Here is a 19,259-nt window from a genome sequence, read left to right on the forward strand (position 1 = left end):
GCTTTCCTACAAATCCTTCCTCACTCCTTCTTCAGTTCCATGTAGTTAACTCTGGATTGGCACGTGGATGATTCCCAGTGTGGATGTACACAGCCCCTCGGCAACACCAAGACACTACTATTAAACATCCTCCAGGAGAAACAGGTATCAGGGCATCACATACCTTTTGTATCACCAGTGTTCCCAGTTACTTCAGATGAATTTTCACTTGGGGGCTCTTCTGACAGCTCCTTCCCTTGACTTGCTGCCAGTTTCTCAGCGTGCCTTCGTTTCGCCAGTTCACGCCGATGAGCAATTTCTTCTTGAGTTAAAGGCCTACATTGTATTTTAAAACATTAGTATTTGGAAAAGGCATCTAATTTGAAACAAGTAACAATAATGGGAATACTATATTTGGCAAAAGCAAAAACTCAGGCTCTTGTCCCCATGATAGTATAGATTTTAAGTTAGCTAAAATTAGCAAACTCTTCCTCTACCATATTTAGAAAAAGGCCACTATGTTAAACTTCTGTTTATTCTGTTAAAATAAGTCAAGCTTCCTCAACTATGTGAGCTCTCACTTTTCCAGAAAAAAATCCAAGACAATTTTCAAAATTGCTTTTTACACCATGTCCTGCTGTATGTTACCCTGAACTGGAATGACTGCTCACACTACAAATACAGTGTACTAATCTCAGTTTATCTGTATCAAGGTAGTTAGAAGAAAACCCAGACTTTTCTTCCAAAGAGATCAAATAGTGCCATTTTCAATTACTTGTGGTATTTTTATTATTTTAAGGCAATCTATACAGCAAGTGCTCAAAGTCTTTGCTTGCTAAAGGTACCTTCTATAAAGTAACTTCATTAAGGACAAAAGACTTAAAAGACAAAAACAAAAAATAATTTTAATATTCTGATGTATCTACCTACTCACTGGTACACCCTGCCCTAAAGCAAAAGCTTTACAGTAAGATTTAGAGCAATAAATAATAAAAGATAAAGAATTATATTATCATTCTTACCTAAGGCAATATAAGGAGATTTGTTATTAAATAAAAGCATTTTAAACAGCAAAGGGATATTCATTACACATATTTGAAATCTAACAGCATGGCCTGAAATTTTCCCTTAATTTTTATATTTAGCCCTAAATAAAAATCTGTGATCCAAGGTTATCTTCCAGTTTAATGAATTTCAGAGCAGGATATTGATTTCAGATGCAAGTCATCTTTTCTTTCCAGTTATTTCTCTGTTTTTACTAATTTCCCATGCAAAAGAGGTGAGCCTGTGCTCCTGCTATCATCATTACACATGCTCTTAAGAATAATCTACTCAGTTTACTAATTTTAGTATCAACTATTTCTCAAGCAACATGCTCTTATGTGCCTACACTAAAAAGTAATCTTTAGCACTGTGGTTTAAAAGAGGGAAAAAATGTGATGTAGATAACATTTTTTACTGGAACTAGAATGCTTTCAATGTTGGTTTGGGATTTTTTTGCATTGGGAGCAATTGACATATGTATTGCTTTCAAGCACTGATAAATAATTCTTTCCAAAATAATAACCAATATACCTTTTTATAGGGTATGAATATTCTTAATGAAATTCTAACTCAAGAGGAAATAGAAGTCTTTCTATCATAAAACATGCATTTCTACAACACAACGGGACAAACAAATCACCAAGTCTTAGATCTTCACTTCAACTCAAGAAGGTGACCGTAATCCCTACCTACATGATGTGTCCTGCATTTCCTCACATGATGGAGGTAAGGACAACAGTTCTTAGTGTTTAGATGGTTTAGAATTTTCCTATTAGTAGTTTTAGCTTGTTTGGTAGCCTTGGACCAGTCACTTCCTCTCCTTAATTTCCACACTTACAAAAACAGGTCAAGATTTCCTAAATAGCAATAGTGGTAATGAATGATAGGAGGAAGAAAACCACAGGAAGCACTACAGTAGTAGATCAACTTTTGTTTACAGAACAGCCATGTAAATATGATCTCTACTAAAAAAAGCACAACAAAATTGACTCACTTTGCCATATCAACTCCTAAATAGGGAAATGGTCCATTACTCACAGGTCAAAGTTTTTATGTGTAGTCGGTAGAGGCAGTTACAGGACTCTGCTCTTAAGTGGATTAATTAGGGACAGGAAGCCCTGAACAGATTATCTGGCTGAGACCAACTCACTGCCAGTAAGATTTTAATATTACAATCTGGATGTTTTTCTGCATATAACACGTTCTACAAGAGACCTAATTTAAGAAATGAGACCCTTCCTTTTATCAAAATTCTTCTTAGAACTTGAGGAAATCACTAAACAGTTATCATGCTTATCTTGAATCCAAATGTCCAATTCAAAAGAATAAGAAAATTATACATACGTTAAAAATCTCTCACAAAATTACCTAAGAGAGGCCACCAGAATAAAATGTAAGAATTTGAAGCACAGACTTTCAGAACTCAACTTGGTTCTGAGTTCTGACATCACATGTCATAGTAAAGGAGAAGGCAAGACAAAATCACCAGTTCACACTTCTTAGCAACTTGGAAATTTTTCTTTTTTTTTTTTTTTTTTAAATTGTTCCTTAAGTAATCATTGTGACAGAATTAGGAATACGTATCTCTGAAATTTCAGATACTGTGATATTACTGTTCAGCCTGTTTATTTTATTGCAAAAGAGAGCGAGGCTTAACAATACAAAATGCAAAACAGATGGTGGAGATGAAAACTTTTTTATCATTATTTTTTTTTTCCTGAAGGCAGCTGTTCAAAGTTATTTAAGGGTTTGGAATGTCATAAAAATTCCCAGAGGAGAGAGATTGATAGGGAAAGTACAGATGAGACAGCCAAGTGTGTCATAAATGCAGTCTATATATGATGGCATAGTATACACATGAGGACATACATATGCATTCCAACACATTTGATTGTCCAAAAATACTTTTCATTTGTGTAAATAATACCCAGATTAAAAAAAAAAAAAGTTTGCTTTTTCCCCTTTACATGGTATTTTTAAAAATATCAGTATATTTAGGTGTCAAATAGCCCAACCACAAATATTAATGGTACCTTAAAATTCAGAATGCACTGGTGTAAGTTGCAGTCATATAAACACAGTCAATTATGCTCAATTTGATAAAAAAGCAGATTGAGTGTAGGTGGGACTTTAGCTAGTAGGTACAACCTAAACTTCCATCCTGGTTTCTGTCAGCATCAGTTTCTACAAAATTAGTCACTCCCGATAGTATCATTAGAAACTAAAAAAAGACAATGTTGTCAAATAAATCCTTATATAGAGTTGTAACACACTCAGGCAGAACACAGAACAAGATTAATGTACATAAGGCACTGGATCTGCAACAAAACCAGTTTTAAATTATACCCTGATTTATTCAATTTCTCCAGTTGGCAAAAACCAATCAGAGGCAAAATCAATTTTCAACAAACGTTGCTCAAACCAAAAGAAAGACTGTCTCTCTTTTTCTTCCCTTCCCCTTTTTTCACTCCACAAGAAAGGATCTACAGCCTCCTAATACTGTCAGGAAAAAAAAGAGAACATGCAGTCCCACAGAAACCAGCAAACGAAAATTCAGGAGCAGAAAGAGAAAGAAGAGATTCCCTGCCTCCAGACACGGGGAGCTGGCCCAAGATGGGTAACCACATATTACTAACTCATCTTAACCTCAAACACATGGTACAGAAAACCTATGGAAATAATCACGTGGGAAAGAGTATAACATACATACTACTGACATTTAGTAGATTGTTGATCAAATCCACCAGTTCTCAGGTAATGTAAGCAAGCACTGCCAGCTACTTCTATGATTCCCACATTCCCCCAGGATACAGCATTTAGTGCAAACTGAATGACAACTTAACTTCGTGCAATCAATCCTCTGAATATGATAGCTTTTCTACTCCTTCACATTATCAAAGAGAGACTTCAATCCAAAACAACTCAAAAATTCAGAGTGAATCATCAAAACAAACCCCCCGAAGATAAATTTACCTCTGATGATTATTAAAGTGTTACGTTTTTTAACCTTCAGACCATTTTAAAAAGGAAACGCCACAGTCAGAACATCAACTGATTTCCAAAATATTAATAGTATTGCCAACAAGTGTCTGTGATGCATCTCCCATGCCATGGATAACTTTCCTGAAGTGCTGACAATACTTTCTCTCCAGGCAGTTTTACCAGTCTAAATTCTGTGAGCTCATGGACATGTGACTTGACTTCACAAGGTGTGAAAGGGGTAACTTCTGATAACATCTTTAAATCCAAGTAATTTAAGGAGAATCCTCCAGATTCTTCATGGCTCTGCTCTTGAGAACTAAGTTCCAGTGAAATCATTGGCTGCTGTTCCACTCATCTGGCACTCAAAGAATTCTGTCAGCAGCATCCCTAAGGACAGCTCTGCCAAGTGCAGTTTATTTGCTCCACTTCAGCACAGCCTATGTCCAGTGGTCTTGCTAATCCTTCTGAAGCTCATTACTTTCTGTATTACACTACTTAATGTCTATGGAACTATTTCCATTCACAAACTAATGTAGCTCTACCAAGATCATTTACTATTATTTCTGTTGCAATGGGAAGTGCTGTGCAATTCACAGTAGAAATAAATGTGCAAACAACAAAGGAACAACTGAAAATTATCCAAATCAGAATTTACATAAAATTTCATACACCAATCTTCCAGAGCTCCTGCAACAGGGAACACTCAATAACTCTTCTGTATTATATTACATAGCAGCTTTCATTCATTCTGAGATATGTAATGGAACAAGATATCAATACCAAGCTGTCATACCCTGCCTTGAAAAACACTCTAGACTGATATATGGACCTTTGATTTATTTCACATGCTAAATGTGCAATAAAAAAAAAGAATAAACTTGAAGCAAAACTCTTCCACAACGTTACAAGCTTTTCCCTCTTAATCCTACCATTACACAAACCAAATTACGTCCAGAGATCCAAATTTCAGCCATTACTACGTTTCTTCCTTGGATCAATTCCAAAGGTCTTAGCTGGATTCAGCTGTATACTGTCACATTGAAATCTTTTTTCACGATAACCGTAATAGAGGTTTTAATTTTTCAAAAGCATATATTAGTCTATTAATTATATAACTGTGTGCCAAATTCAGATGTTAACCTGCAAATCTGACAGCCTATTCAGATGACTCCTTTCTAATGCACAAACTACTATTTTGAACAAATTATTACTGAAAACAGAAGCTGATGGGTTCAGATCAACTGAAGTCACTGCAGGTCGTATTGCCTTTAAACATTTAAGTTAATTTACTTGCAAGAAGACAGTAACTCCTTACAGAGCTTCGAGCTTTATAAATGTTCTTATTAGGATCAAAACAATGTAATGATGTTTCAACTGAAAGTCTGGTGAAAATCACAGGGTTTTTTTTTTCCAATACAGTTTTTAGGAAGCATTAGAAAGCAAAGAAGTACAATACAGTCTGTTGGTTTAAGACATTCAATTGAGCTGTAGCATAAAGAAACAACTATCATCATAATTTCACACAGAATTGTATGGGAAGGAGTCTGCTTCCTGGTGACACGTAAGGAAAAAATAGTCCTGATTTCAAGCTGACTGAGAAGGAACCTTTCATATTATCTGGAGGAAAATGGTACAGGTATTATAGGTTTTATATCCCCCAGTGCAGTAATGAAATATAATTTCAGTACACCAGCTTATCTGTTCAATAGACTTTTCTTTATTACCACTAGAAAGCAGAAATGGAATTTCTTCAGTGCACTCTATTTACATTATTCAGCAGGATTGTAAGATGGACTTGAAGTAACATAAAAGGTTTGCTTCCTACTGCTGACATGGCATCACTTCACTGTGACATTTATACATAAAGCTCTACAAAGTTAGAAGTTGCTTTCATCATAACATCTGATATTCAACTTATATTTTCTTAGCATTTTACATTAAATACACCTAGCAACACTTGAAAGCAGTTGCAACTAACTACCAAATATTTCTCTTTTACACTAGGTTAGATAAAGACAGAATTCTGAACTTCAGGAAGAGGAAACTGGAACATTTAGACCCTGCACCTAAATGCCAAGTTCACCTTTTATTTCTACACCTACACTCTAATATTCTGTGTTAGGCTGCAGTTCAATGTAAAACACCAGTGGAATGAGAGAAAGAAACAGCATGTGCTGAATGAACAGCTAATTCTACACACAATAATACTTATTCTTAAGTAATACAAACAACCAAAAAACACAAAGCCAGCAGCTCCAAGAGAAGCCAATATGGTCCTATTTCCTACAGGTTTGGGTTTCAGATATTTTAACATCTAAAGTGAAGGAGGAGTCCTAATTTGTTAGTCTACTCCACTCAACCATCAGTTTACACCTTTGATTCAGTTGGAATTGGGAAGTAATTTCAAAAGTTCAGAAAGGAGAAACTGGAAGACAAAACATATTTGCACAATTCTTCGTATCAGAAAGCCTGATAAAAACTCAGGACATACTGGTACCATCCAGAAAGTCAGTTTTCAGTTCTTTCCAAAGAAAGACAAATCTAAGCTGGCAACTTGACAACAGATTATTTTCCCATGTATTCTAGTGTAGTAACAGCTGAAAAACTTCGCTATTTTACCAGTAAAAGCAAAATCATAGCAGCTTTAATGCAGAATCTATTAATTTTAAGGTCACCTTCTAGGAGATATTAGTTGCCAACAGCAGTCTCAAAGGAGGTTGTTTTAATTAAAAATCCATCCTTTGTTATCATTTACTGTACACCCTGGACTTAGAAGAGCTTTTTCCTTTTCCCATCTTATTACAAACAGATGGCAGAAATAAGGCTAACTATAAAAAACTGTTGCAAAGTCAACGTGCATCTTCTAAGAACGTTACAAAAACCTTAGAAAAGTACCAGTCTTGCAAAAAACAAAATCTTGAGAAAGCTCTCAGATTTTTTACACGCCCAAGGCATGCAAATCAGTCCAGCAGTCAAACGTCAAGATACACAGGAACAGTTATGTCTCCTCAAAATTAACATGTAAATGAAACATATAACATGTTCTTTAATATTCTTTAATAGGCAAACATGAAACCACTGGTAACAGATATAGTGGAGACATTCTTTGTTCCTCCCTATGTTCAGACATTCTTATGGAGCACCCTCAAGGAATGTCAGTTTAAATACTGGATCTCTCTTGCTCCACTCAAGCATCATTCAATTCTGTTAAGTACAATCTTCACTGTGTAATCATAAATAGCACACAGTGTGCTCAGGAACCACATCTGCACAGTGTTGTGCTTTTAAAACACTTAGATTTTGCTTCATGGAGATACCTTTTATTCTTTAGAAATAACCCCCTTTTCCAATTTCTTCCAGAACTGCTAATCTGTAGAATCTTAACAAATAAAATATTGAGAAATATACATTTAGCTATACTAATATTTTTTAAATAATGGAATCCAACTGTCACCTCAAAACAAAATCATTAATACTACCTAATCCTCAAAATCACATGGTATTGCTAATGACTGGTTATCTCAAAGGAAAACACTCAGGTGATTTCATTTTAACATTAGGCAACTAGTAACTAGAATAATTTATTATGAAGCCCAGCAAGAAATACTTTTCACACAAGACACTACAATTTTCAATGTACTGAATAAACAGGAAGAAAGGGAAGTAAAATCTTCAAAATTTCAGCGTCTGGTGTATGTAAAAGCCACCTTTGCCCCTATGTCACATTCTCATGACCTCAAAGACTCTCAATCCTCCCAATAAATATAAACTCAAATCATTATTAGTGATAGAACAGCCAGAAAGTGACGGCCTCACAGTGTACTCTTCTCTGATAACTAAAGTACATATCCAGGAGAGGAGACAAAGCAGGAATGGCGCTGCTGTGCCACACCAGGACCTGAGAACTCGTGTTTCAGATACTCAAAGCAAAACTGCACCATCTAGTGTCTGCTCAACCCAGAAGTGTAATGCATCTTTTCCCTGAACTCAGTGCAAGAAAGATTTTTGATGGAAGATTTGTAGACAAGCTCAGCAAGAAAAAACTAAATTAAATCTAAGAAGTGTGTGAAAAACATAAGATAGCAGTAAAGCTTTCAACTATTACTACTGTAGAAGTACCATTTTTTTCCACAACTACTAAACAGTCACAATCAGTCCAATTCATCACAAAAATCTGTATTTTCTGTATTACTTCACTGCACAGTGACAGTCCTAGAAAAACAACAATACAAAAGTTGCCTACTGAAAATGCTCCAGAGGCTTAGAAGGATGAAAGGTTAAGATGAACCTCATTCTTATAAACTCTTCAGAAAAATACATTTCTTCTGAAAAAACCCCAGATGGCTTCAGCTAAAAGTAGCACACTTAAGTGTGCCAGGGAAATTAAATCAAGAAGGACTTACTCCTCAAAGAAAATAATATGGTTATTAAGCAATAAAAAGCTATAACAAAACAGTCTCCCAAACCTCCCAGAAGAAAACCTTTTGAAGTGCATTAGTGCCTTTCAGAGCACTGAATAGAGTTAGTCAAGGTTTGGACTACTTTAATTAACCCATTTTATTTTGCACTTGCAATGGACTGGATGATCACTGAGCTATTATGCCCAATTTGATGGGAGGTGTTTCTTGGTACAAGACAAGCTGTTTATGGTCATGCCAACACAACCTCACTGAAAAACTAAGGAAGTATTACAACTCAGTCATTTCCACAAACATCCTGAAACAGCATTAAGATGGTATATTTGGATAACAGTACTATTTGTTATATCTATAGCATAGATTTGTTGTATCTTCTAAAAATAATATGATTTTTAAAAATCATCTTTTAAACTCATTCAGAAAGTCTTTACTTGAGGAAAAAACTTTATTGAATCTCAAGAACCCATTAATTATTTTCTCAGCTCTAAAACAACTTACCCACACTTTCAACATGAATTTTTTTCCTAGAAGTATCTAATGTAGATCAGAAAGTTAAATGCTACATTTTCTTACCTTGGTTTATTCTGTGGTAATGCTTTTGAATCAACAGGAAACATTTTGGAAACAAAGACAATAACTGGGGCTGTTCCTTCACTACTGCATTTCATGAAAGCTGAAGAAACACAAAAGGAAGTTATTTTCACTTTTTTCCCCCAAAGTATGGACAAATTATGGCTTTACATTAATTTTATAGGTATTGCTGTTCATCTTCTATTTCAGTGGGTAATACACTAAAGTCAAATTAATAGGAAAAAGTAGAAAATTACTCAGGCCTAACCATTTGCTAACACTGCCTGTATCTTCAAGTGTGTTTCACAATAAAATGAGCACAATTGCAAAAAGACAACGCTTGATAACAAACTACATATACTCCAACTAAAGGCATTGCTTTGATATTTAAAGCTGAGTTTACCAGCTGATTTAGATTAGAATGAAAACCAGAGAGCAGCTTATGGTTAAGACTGAACTATCTATTCAGCACTTCAAAGTACTCTCCCTCCTTTCAAACTAAAGGAGGGAGTCCTGCAAATACCAAATACATTCACTGCTCATCTTTAATTGACATCTCATCCTCTTAGATTTCTTGACGTTCTCCTCAAAATATTGTTCTACAATTAATATCCAATTACCAAAAGCTAATCAGTACACTTGCAAAAATTAAAACCAAATTCAAACCACTACTGGCTAAAAATTAATGATTTTAATATGGAAGTTAGTAAAATATTCAATTCTCAATTACATTTTCAATTCTACTATTACAACTAAAACCAAATATTAACCTCATAGCCTTGTAAAATCCCACCTGCAGCCTGAGTTGTTGAGAAACCATGAATATATGGGATTGAAGAAAAATACGTAAACATAATCTTATCAAATTAGACTATGACATGCCAGTGACAAACATCGAAAAAGACATTACAAGTAAAATAATTATAAATTTAAGTAGCGAATTCTCCACATCTTAAGACCCAGAGACACACAAAACCACTAAGACAAAAGTGACCTTCGTGTTAATGGGAGAACACTTACCACTCTTCAGTTCCTGAGTTTCTGGTGGCAGAGAATCAAATGTTCTAGCTCCAACACACATCAGCTTCTCCACTCTCTCTGCCGTGATGTCAAGAGGACTGGGAACTTTATTACACACCATGGCTAAAACACATTGCTAAGGATACATATTGATATTTCCTTACTGAATGCAAATAACAGGAAAACAAATGCTTTCAATGGTTCTTTCTTTAATTCAGCCTCATGCACCAACTACCAGCAAGAACAGATCCCAAATCCAGCTCTGTCTGTCACAGTGCTCAAATCAGCAACAATTTTTTGCCATTTATCAAAGGCAGAATGGAGAGTTAAGAAGGAGTGACCCACCCTATGTGCAACTGGGAAACTAAGAACAGCACAACTGGGGCAAGATTTAGAAAACTAATTAATCAATAATTTATGCACATTTACTACAATATAATACATATTATATTATAAATGATGAGCATAGCAGACAAACAACAAAGGCTGATTTTGGATTAGGAAATTGAATGCCTAAAACATAACACCAGATATTTACAGAACCTCATGGACAGAAGACCTATTATAAACAGGAGATTGGTTTCTTCTTCAGGAAAAGCACTGAAATTTGTATACAAAACTATGTAATCAAAGTGTATTGTTTTATTACCTCCAGTTTAATAATTCAGTTTCCTAAAAACAGCATGCATGCAAAAGCACAAAGTTGGTAGAAATGTAAGAATAACTGCAGATACATAACTTGTAAGGTAACAAGCAAGAAAACAGGTGTAGATACCGTAGGCACAGACATAAAAAAAGGGAACATATCATACCAAATCACACACTGAAATATGTGAGTGCCCTCTGAAGTCTGAGAACTGCCAATAAAACCAAAAACAGTATCTTTCTTAAGGATACAGAGGACTGCATCAGATATTGGCAGCCACTGGCTACAAATGGCATTAAGTTGAACTTTAGGGTCTGCGTGCCGTGACTCCCGTGGACCAATTTTCAATCCCAAAGAGGTGACTATCTTTCCTATTTTTTCTTTGTCTCTGTAAGGAAAATAATAAATAGATAAAAACTACAGCAGCAATATGTAACAAATATCTATAATTTGTGAGAATTTAAGAAACAGAATCACCACAGCACATGGAAAGAGACATCATGAAAACTTTATAAAACTTCTCACCTTTTCATAACAGCTTCATACAGACTCCATATGTTGTCCAGCACCAACTGCACAAACAAAGGTTTCTTTCCTTTTGACTGGTAGAAGACAAACATACAGCTCATTACCAGCAATTCCTCACTTTTACAATAGGCTTAAGACTGCACTCTTCCTAAGCAAAACATAAAACCTTTATTCAAAATCAGGACAGTTTCCAAACAAGATCATTATTTTAACAATCTGTCTTATAAGAACGGTATAAGGCACAAACCCACAAAATTTAGAAGTAGAGGACAAGGGTTCCAATTTTAGAAAAGGTACCTGATAAATATGGCACATAACTACCTGGAGCCTGTTATCCCCTTTTTATAACTATTTCTACAACTCTTTATTAATCCTCACCTAGGATTGAAATAAATACTAAAAAAATCATGATTAAATGAAAATAAGGGAACTCCCTGAGAGATGAGATTTTCTCCATGTAGCATTTCAATGGTCAATTTTGGAATGTTCTCTGCTCCAAGGATTGAAGCAAGGCTATCCTAGTGACTCTATACCTCCAGTGATACCAAGTGAACAGGTACTGAGGTCAATTTTCACAACACACTCTGAGGAATAGAAGGAAAAAATAAAAACAAGCCCCAAAGTAGGAATCAGGTAATATTTTTGACAGCCTCCCTACCTGATCACCTTTCATTATCTTCTTCGCTTTTGTGTTTAGATAATAATCTCCCCATAAAGTCTTCAGAAGTACTGCAGGTTTGATTCCAATCTTTTGGCTGTACAGTTTGGCAAAATGCTCAATGCTGAAAGGAAACAAAATATACCTTGACAGAAGTACAATCCTGTTTATATGTTCTCTTCAGCCTAAACAACAGACAGCTTGCATGAAAATCACACAAAAATCTCATATCCTTCTTTTACTCCCACTTCTCCAATTGTTCTCAGTTTAGTTCACATTGTTTAATATTTACACCTGCAAAAATATTTAGTCCTAACAGGTCAAAAACATAAGCAGTATTTGAATGGCTTTGTTTTGTTTCAAGTCAGCTTCAAGGTTGTACTTGTTTATTTGAAGTAAACATTTGTGTACTATTCCCTCAGCAAAAACTCAAAAGCATAATAGAAAAGTTATAAACACTTATGTGGTGACTCTCAGACTAATTCTATGAAAGATCTCTCACAACACATTTAAATATAGTCTGTGACCAGAATATTTGCTCCCTGTGCCCACAGAAAAAAAAAAAAAAAACCAACACATTTATAATTGCAATAATCCTACTTACAGAATAATGATATTTGATAATCTTTTCTTTGAAACTCAGAATTCTTAAGTTTTTATGCACCTAAAAAAAAACCTTCCATGGGAAGGTTTGTCAGCAAGACATGAGCGGTGAGTTCTCAACTAAGCCCAAAGAGATTTCTTTTCCAGAAATTACCCTAAACTCTCAATACAGGGAGAACATTCAAGATTTGTGTGCCAGCAGCTCCTGCATAGACATTTATAGCATTTTGACCTGGGGATTATGAGAAAAACACATGCACCTACTACACTGGATGAGGCTGGCACTGCCCAATAACTAAATTTTTTATGCTACAGTAAGTCATAATACCTTCAGGAAAAGAACCCACAACCATGTAACAGCAGTCAAGGCTTTCCATGATTAGGAAAATGCTCCACTGATCCATATTTCACCACACTGTACTGCTGCCAGCTCACAAGTACCTCTTGAAACTAATTAGGAAAAGTGTTCTTTTTTCCCCCCCTCCATTATATAATTTATAAGAGCCAGGGTCTGCCAGTTCACTGTAAGAAACACAACAGTATCAGAAAACCAACAATCTTCACCCACCTTCAACAAATAAATTAAAACCACTTCAGGGTGTGAGGGAGAAATAGAGAATTAGGATTGGTATGAATAAGAAATCTAGCAGATTGGAGTCCTGTCATTTGTCTAAGCTGTAGGCACAGTTTACTGGAAAGAAACTAAATTAACAGAATCTTCTAATGTGTAATCTGAGAACAGTTTGATGCAGACCCAGCAGCAGCAGAGTAACACCACTTACCTGAAATGCACAAATATTTTTGGCTGAGATATAATCTTGTACATGAATAGTTCAATTAATGCAATCACAAAAGTGTCTTAAGATATATAAAGCAGAAGAGGGTGTAAATTTGCAGAATTTAAGCAAGAATGATTTTTTGTTCCATATTCAATAAAAACCATTGCATGATTTTTAAGTTCATCCTGAATCAGTTTAGTATTGGCAAAGACTAAACAGAAGGCCTATCAATCACCTTTAATATATGATTACACCAATCACAAAAATGAGGACAAGTCATATCTAGCCCATTTCTTCCTCCCACTTGGAGCTAAATGACCACAAATATTTAGATTTCAGCCTTATAGAAACTCTGCAAGTAAGGCTCAAGGCACTTGACAAACATTTCAAGTGGCAGCGACATAGCCAATACAGAGAAACACCTAAAGACCAGTTATCATTCCACTTCAGACTACCCTTGCATGGAGCAATAATGATCTATCACACATTCCGCTCTGCAGAAATACCAGTACCAACATACACCAAGAGTTTCTGCTGAAATCTGAGCTAGACAAATAACCTAATTTTCAGACACATTTGTATGAAATGTAATTCTACACGCAGAGAAATTATCAGGAAGAAGGAAATGATGAAAGCAAAACTGCTACCTAAGTCTCACTTTTACAAAAATAACCATTATTTTCACCTACCATTTAAGAACAACATATGTGCTTTCTCATTACAAAGGCGATCACAGGGTGTTTATGACCACGTGATTATATCAGAATGTAGTTCTGTAACCTATAAAATCTTAATAGTTGATCATTTACTTGCAAATATCAACTAGCTTGATCCAAAGAAATAGTTTCTAAATTGCTTTTGAGCTTATAATTCTACTTATTGTAACAATGTATCCACTGTACCACTTCCTTTAAGAGTAATTTTTCTTCATGTTTAACATTCCCTGGCAGCATACTTGGAATACTAATGCAAAACACAGGCCATGTTTCAACTTCCCAAAACCAAAACTTAGCATTTTGCTTTCATCTATGCCCTTGCACAGGCTTTATCAGAATACAAAACAAAAATAAGCTGCAAATTGTCCATTTCTTACCCATCCAGGAGAAAAACAGACAGCTCTACTAAAACAAGTGCTTAACAACTGCAGCCCAAATACTCTGTGTATCAATAGTTTACTACCATAATCCATTTTCTGCATGAAATTTCAATGAAAAGTTACCAGTCAGGAAAGCTAAAGCCTACAGATACCAAAATAGTGTTTCCCTGCACACCATAAACAGGAAAGTAACTGCAGGCACCATATGGGAATGGAGAACTTAATGTGAGATGTGTTAATGTGTAAAACAAAGGTATCAGAAACAAAAGATCTCTTGCAGACTAAAGAACATGTCAGAATTGGAAGACTTGTTTTCAACTTCTTTGCACACTTCTCTGATTTTTCTTCTTATAAATTATTATTACTCATGACAGATAATTAAACTAAAATAGCTGATTTTATTTTCCCTTTCCTCTGAAGTGACAAGAAATGTTTGTGTTAAACAAACTACGCATGGCGCCTTATTTAAGAGTTTGACTTAAAAGTCATGGAGAAGATTTTTCTAAAGGTTCTGCAATATTCAAGACATTCGCTGTATTATTGAGTGGATCTCCCTAATTCTATTTTCAAGATGTAGACAAAGACTCCACCTGGTGGCCAGCAACCAGAACATGTGCAACCTTCACACACCTGCTGCCCTCCCAAACTAATCTACTTGAGAAAGAGCTCCTGCACTGCTGCAGTTTTTGGCCTTGTCCATGACAGTCTATCAAGTGCCAGCAGTTGATAAAATAATAAGTTTACCAGGCCAGGTTGGACACCACAGCAGGCCCAGCAACTGCTGTCAGAGTAAAGCAGAGGTCCCTGACACAGAGACAAAGCTGGCAGTACTTTCAGCTGTTCAGTGTTAATCTATTAGAATTAGTTTATATACAGTTGCATATCACAGAAAAATCTAAAAAAACACTTTTACAAATATGGAGCAACTGTAGTAATCAATTTAAAAAAAAAAAAAAAAAAAAAAAGAAATCCCAGACTTACCCAAAACCCCAGCCATCAACTGCACTGGCAAACACCACATTCCCATGTTCTGGTGAAAAATACAGATGTGAATCATCAGTATCTTCCAATCCAGTACTCCAGTCATAAATTTGATCTCCTGGTGCAGTGTCTGAAACGCTTTCACTTTCTGTTTCTTTCTCAGCTCTTTCTTCTAACACTTTGGAGGTAAAGAGTGTTCCAGTGACTGCATTGATCTAAAATGGATATGTAAAAACATCCTCAGATTCATGCACTCTTTCACAACCCTTGCAACTAAAATGCAATTCCCCCACCCTCCAAAACATAAAGAGAGAAGTTTTGTTAACAAGATAGCATTGCCTATGGTTCATTTGGCAATTTCAAACACAGACACTGTGTATCTAATTCTGCACATCTGAAGACAACAGGAGTTTATGAGACTAACACCATATGAGACATAAACACCACGTAGTTTTCAAGTGAAAGGCCACCACACCAGGACTGAATCAGATAATGAGGATCATGAGTAACACACTTGGCCTCTCAGAACAAGGAATGGTGAAACAGAAACTTGTTATTGGCAACAGAGGGCAAAGGGAAGCCAGGCGGGAAAGTGCTTAAAAGTAAACTCTGGGGGGAAAAGAAGTTTGAGGGCAACTTAACTTAAAACTTAAAAGATGAATCAACTTTATTCCTACATAAACCCATCAATATCAGGAGCATTCCAAAGAGATAATTCATCTACCTCCAAAAAATTTAAGCAATTTAACAGGAAGAAGAAAACATTCAGCATATTATTTCTAAAAATGAAGACTCTTCCTGATGACCTGTCAAGAGGCATTTAACACTCTTTTCTCCGTCACAGGCTTTCTGAACGAACCTCAAAACCTATTAGAAAGAAGATGTATCCCAGCGTTTAAAACTGGACTAAATGTTACAGTGCAGTAAAATCTGCTGTGTGAACGTGGCACTAAGGCCTGAATACCTGTTCTAAGATATTCTTAAGGTGCAAGTATGCTTCCTGAGGGGTGAGCTTCAGCTCCACAATCAAGCGATCGATTTTGTTAATCACCAACACTGGACGTATATTTTCCAGCCATGCTTGTCGCAGGACTGCTTGAGTCTAAGAAGGAAATAGTTTTAAAAAATATCCATTACAGAAGGCTTGATACCACAAAAAAAGATAGAATATTAAAAAAGAAAATATAATCCTAAAATTTAATAAACATATAGTAAAGGACAGGTTGACACTTAAACCAGAAATCTGATTCCCATGGTGTACAGTGTTAATTATTGAAGAATTCTGCAGAATGGCAGAATTTTATGGCAAAAACACACACAACGACAAAAAACCCACCCATATATAGAAAACTGTGCTCCTTTTTTCATGGCTATCTCAGTTTTATTTTGCATATTTTTTCACTTTCAATACCCTAGAAGTTCATGTAAATACATGAAATTACTTCTTTAAAGAATTCTCTATACAAATATTCCATTACCTGAAAAACTGCATACTCAGTTTCAACACTGCATCATTACACCCACTCACCAGCATTGTTCAGTTTTTCAAGCACAACTACTTTCATACCTCAAGTGCACTGTCATTTATTAAAAGTTATACAGAACTTCTTACACAGCTCATCTTTCATTTCTACATAGCATATTTCAGACTTCACTTATTCTTGCTTCCCTACCCTCTTTCTCTGTTTAATACACTTTATTTCACCTGTGGACAGACTCCTTCAACAGCATCCACCACTATGATGCAACCATCACAGAGCCGGACAGCAGTAGATACTTCTGAAGAAAAATCCACGTGCCCTGGGGAGTCTATTAAATTAATGAGATACTCCTGATCACCTAGGATCAAACAATAAATTAACATTTCAGAACAGTTTTCAAAAAATATTTCTTTCAGCCACCCAGTTATTCTGCTTCAGCTATTATTTGTAACTGTCATGACACAAACTACACTACAAAAAACCTTTACAGCATAGTGTAGCAGGTATCTTGACGTAGTAGTAAAGACTGTACTAAACTTGTTTTTTTTGAAAGAAGTTCTTGCCTTTAAGTGCCATTAATTCAAGATTTAAGATTAAAATTTAAGTATTTAGATTTAAAATAAAAAGATAAAGACAGCTACTTTTACAGCCTCCACTCGGAGATAGGATTGAAGATGTTTTTGCTACCCCTGAGATGGAACTCAAATATCTTGGCTGGCTGTTGAATGCATGCCTAAGTCTCTGCAGAACTCACAAATTCCTAGATGGTCTAAACACAAAAAAAAAACACAGAAGAGGGAAATACAAAAGTAAAAGCTGCACACAAAAAGTTCACAACAGCAACAATGACGAGACGGGGAAAACTAATAAAAGTAGGTATTAAAAATCCCACTTGCCAGCATAAAAAACTTACCTTTCACAAAGTGCAGTGAAATTGCACTAGATTTCATTGTTATTCCTCGGATCTGCTCATCTTCTCTACTGTCTAGATATCTCAGCTGAGTATAAAAACAAAAGAACAGGTGATGAGTCTGCAGAATTATCTCCACAGCTTCTTATCCACTGTCAAAGACTATGTGTGCAAGAAAACAAGGTTTAGCAAGACTAGAATTTGGACTTTTCTTAATCATCACAGATTTACAATCCCAGCATGCATACACCAGAATTTTGTTACAAATGACAGTATAACTCTACCTTTCCTGCCAAGCGGCTAGAGATTATTCCATTGCTAGATATAAGACAATCAGCTAGAGTAGTTTTGCCTGAAAAGAAAAATAAATTACTCAGATTAAATGAATACAAACAGTGGCAAAAGATGCAACAACATTATGAATGCTGACAACAAGCAGTGTTCTAAAATATGAACACTAATAAAGGCTTTTAAGTGCCACAAAAGTGTAAATTAACTTTCAAAACACTAAATCCGATTATTCAGCTTCACCTGTTAGGTACACATGAACTTATTTTTGAAGAGTGGATGCAAACTTACCTGTCATGACCAGAGGAGCAGTTGAAATAACAAACAGTACATCAAAACCTCAGTATAGCAGGCAATTAGACAAAGTATTTGTGTTATGTTTATTATTTCCACCTATTTAACAAAGTTGTTGTAGTAAGGAAATACAGAAAAACAGCAGCCATTGTAAAAACTTCAGTGATGTTTGTTTCAAACCACACGCTTTCTGCATGTTTAATTCAATTATTTGTATTATTAAAGTGGGGTTTTGGATGGAGAATTTTCAACTGAGTTGAACCTTATTTTGTGCTCTCTCACTGTGTTATCTCACCATCTTTATACTTGCATGTGTTTCACGTTGACGTTTACAATCATAGAAGCAGAAAATATTGTTTCAACTATTCCAAACTATTACAGTATAATGCTCTCTTAAATTCTTAAAGATTAGCTGTTCCATCCCAAGAAAAAGGTGCATAAAGCAAATTTACTTCCCTGAATCAGGTTTAAGACAGTTCAAAACTAAACCCATGAAAACCTACTGCTTTGAAACAGTGACCAGAACATCCCACCACCGTTCCAACACACACAAGTTTCCTCTGGGGGTCTCCTGCCAGCCACAAACACCTGCCTTACCATGATCCACGTGGGCTAATATACAGATATTCCTGATGCCGGACGTCTTCTTCTGGAGGCCAACCATCTTTTCCACGCTAGTGAGCACCATGGTGGGCTAATTCTGTGAGTGAAGTAGTATTTTATTTAGGATTCAACCTAAGAAAACGTCTGGGATTTTTTTTTTAATAACGTAAACTGCGATTAGCGCTGCTCATCGGGGAAACCGCGTGGAGCACGTCACGTCCCTGGGCCGCCACTTGTACACCTGAAACTCGGAGAGCACGGGCCGTGTTTGGACTTTGACCCGGAGCAGGAGGCTGGGCTGGGTCGAGTTTGGCTGGGCACGAACACGGAGCCGCCCCGGAGCCGCACCAACTTCACGAGTCACCCTCTGGCCGCGGTC

The 19,259-nt window shown here is 35.9% G+C and overlaps 1 protein-coding gene across 2 annotated transcripts in view; it reads right to left on the reverse strand.

The window, feature by feature from the left end:
- The window catches only part of EFL1 (elongation factor like GTPase 1), a 68,782-nt gene that overhangs the window by 49,264 nt on the left and 259 nt on the right, over positions 1-19,259 (reverse strand). Inside the window, exons 1-13 of one of the 2 annotated variants that reach the window (XM_027887013.1) lie at positions 19,119-19,178; positions 18,875-18,983; positions 17,980-18,047; positions 17,699-17,783; positions 17,010-17,143; positions 16,269-16,406; positions 15,305-15,519; positions 11,846-11,969; positions 11,185-11,261; positions 10,911-11,047; positions 10,014-10,136; positions 8,997-9,096; positions 164-315 (exon numbers count right to left, since the gene is read on the reverse strand). In XM_027887013.1, the coding sequence (XP_027742814.1) occupies positions 164-315; positions 8,997-9,096; positions 10,014-10,136; positions 10,911-11,047; positions 11,185-11,261; positions 11,846-11,969; positions 15,305-15,519; positions 16,269-16,406; positions 17,010-17,143; positions 17,699-17,783; positions 17,980-18,047; positions 18,875-18,965 (1,444 nt within the window). In that variant the 5' untranslated portion in view covers positions 18,966-18,983; positions 19,119-19,178. Of the gene's footprint in view, positions 1-163; positions 316-8,996; positions 9,097-10,013; positions 10,137-10,910; positions 11,048-11,184; positions 11,262-11,845; positions 11,970-15,304; positions 15,520-16,268; positions 16,407-17,009; positions 17,144-17,698; positions 17,784-17,979; positions 18,048-18,874; positions 18,984-19,118; positions 19,179-19,259 lie in introns of those variants that run through there. The other variant, XM_027887012.1, reaches the window with a different exon arrangement.

This window comes from Empidonax traillii, unplaced genomic scaffold (genome assembly GCF_003031625.1).
Source record: "Empidonax traillii isolate 1590-97213 ecotype Southwest subspecies unplaced genomic scaffold, ASM303162v1 scaffold201:size1909950, whole genome shotgun sequence".
Lineage (NCBI taxonomy): Eukaryota > Metazoa > Chordata > Aves > Passeriformes > Tyrannidae > Empidonax > Empidonax traillii.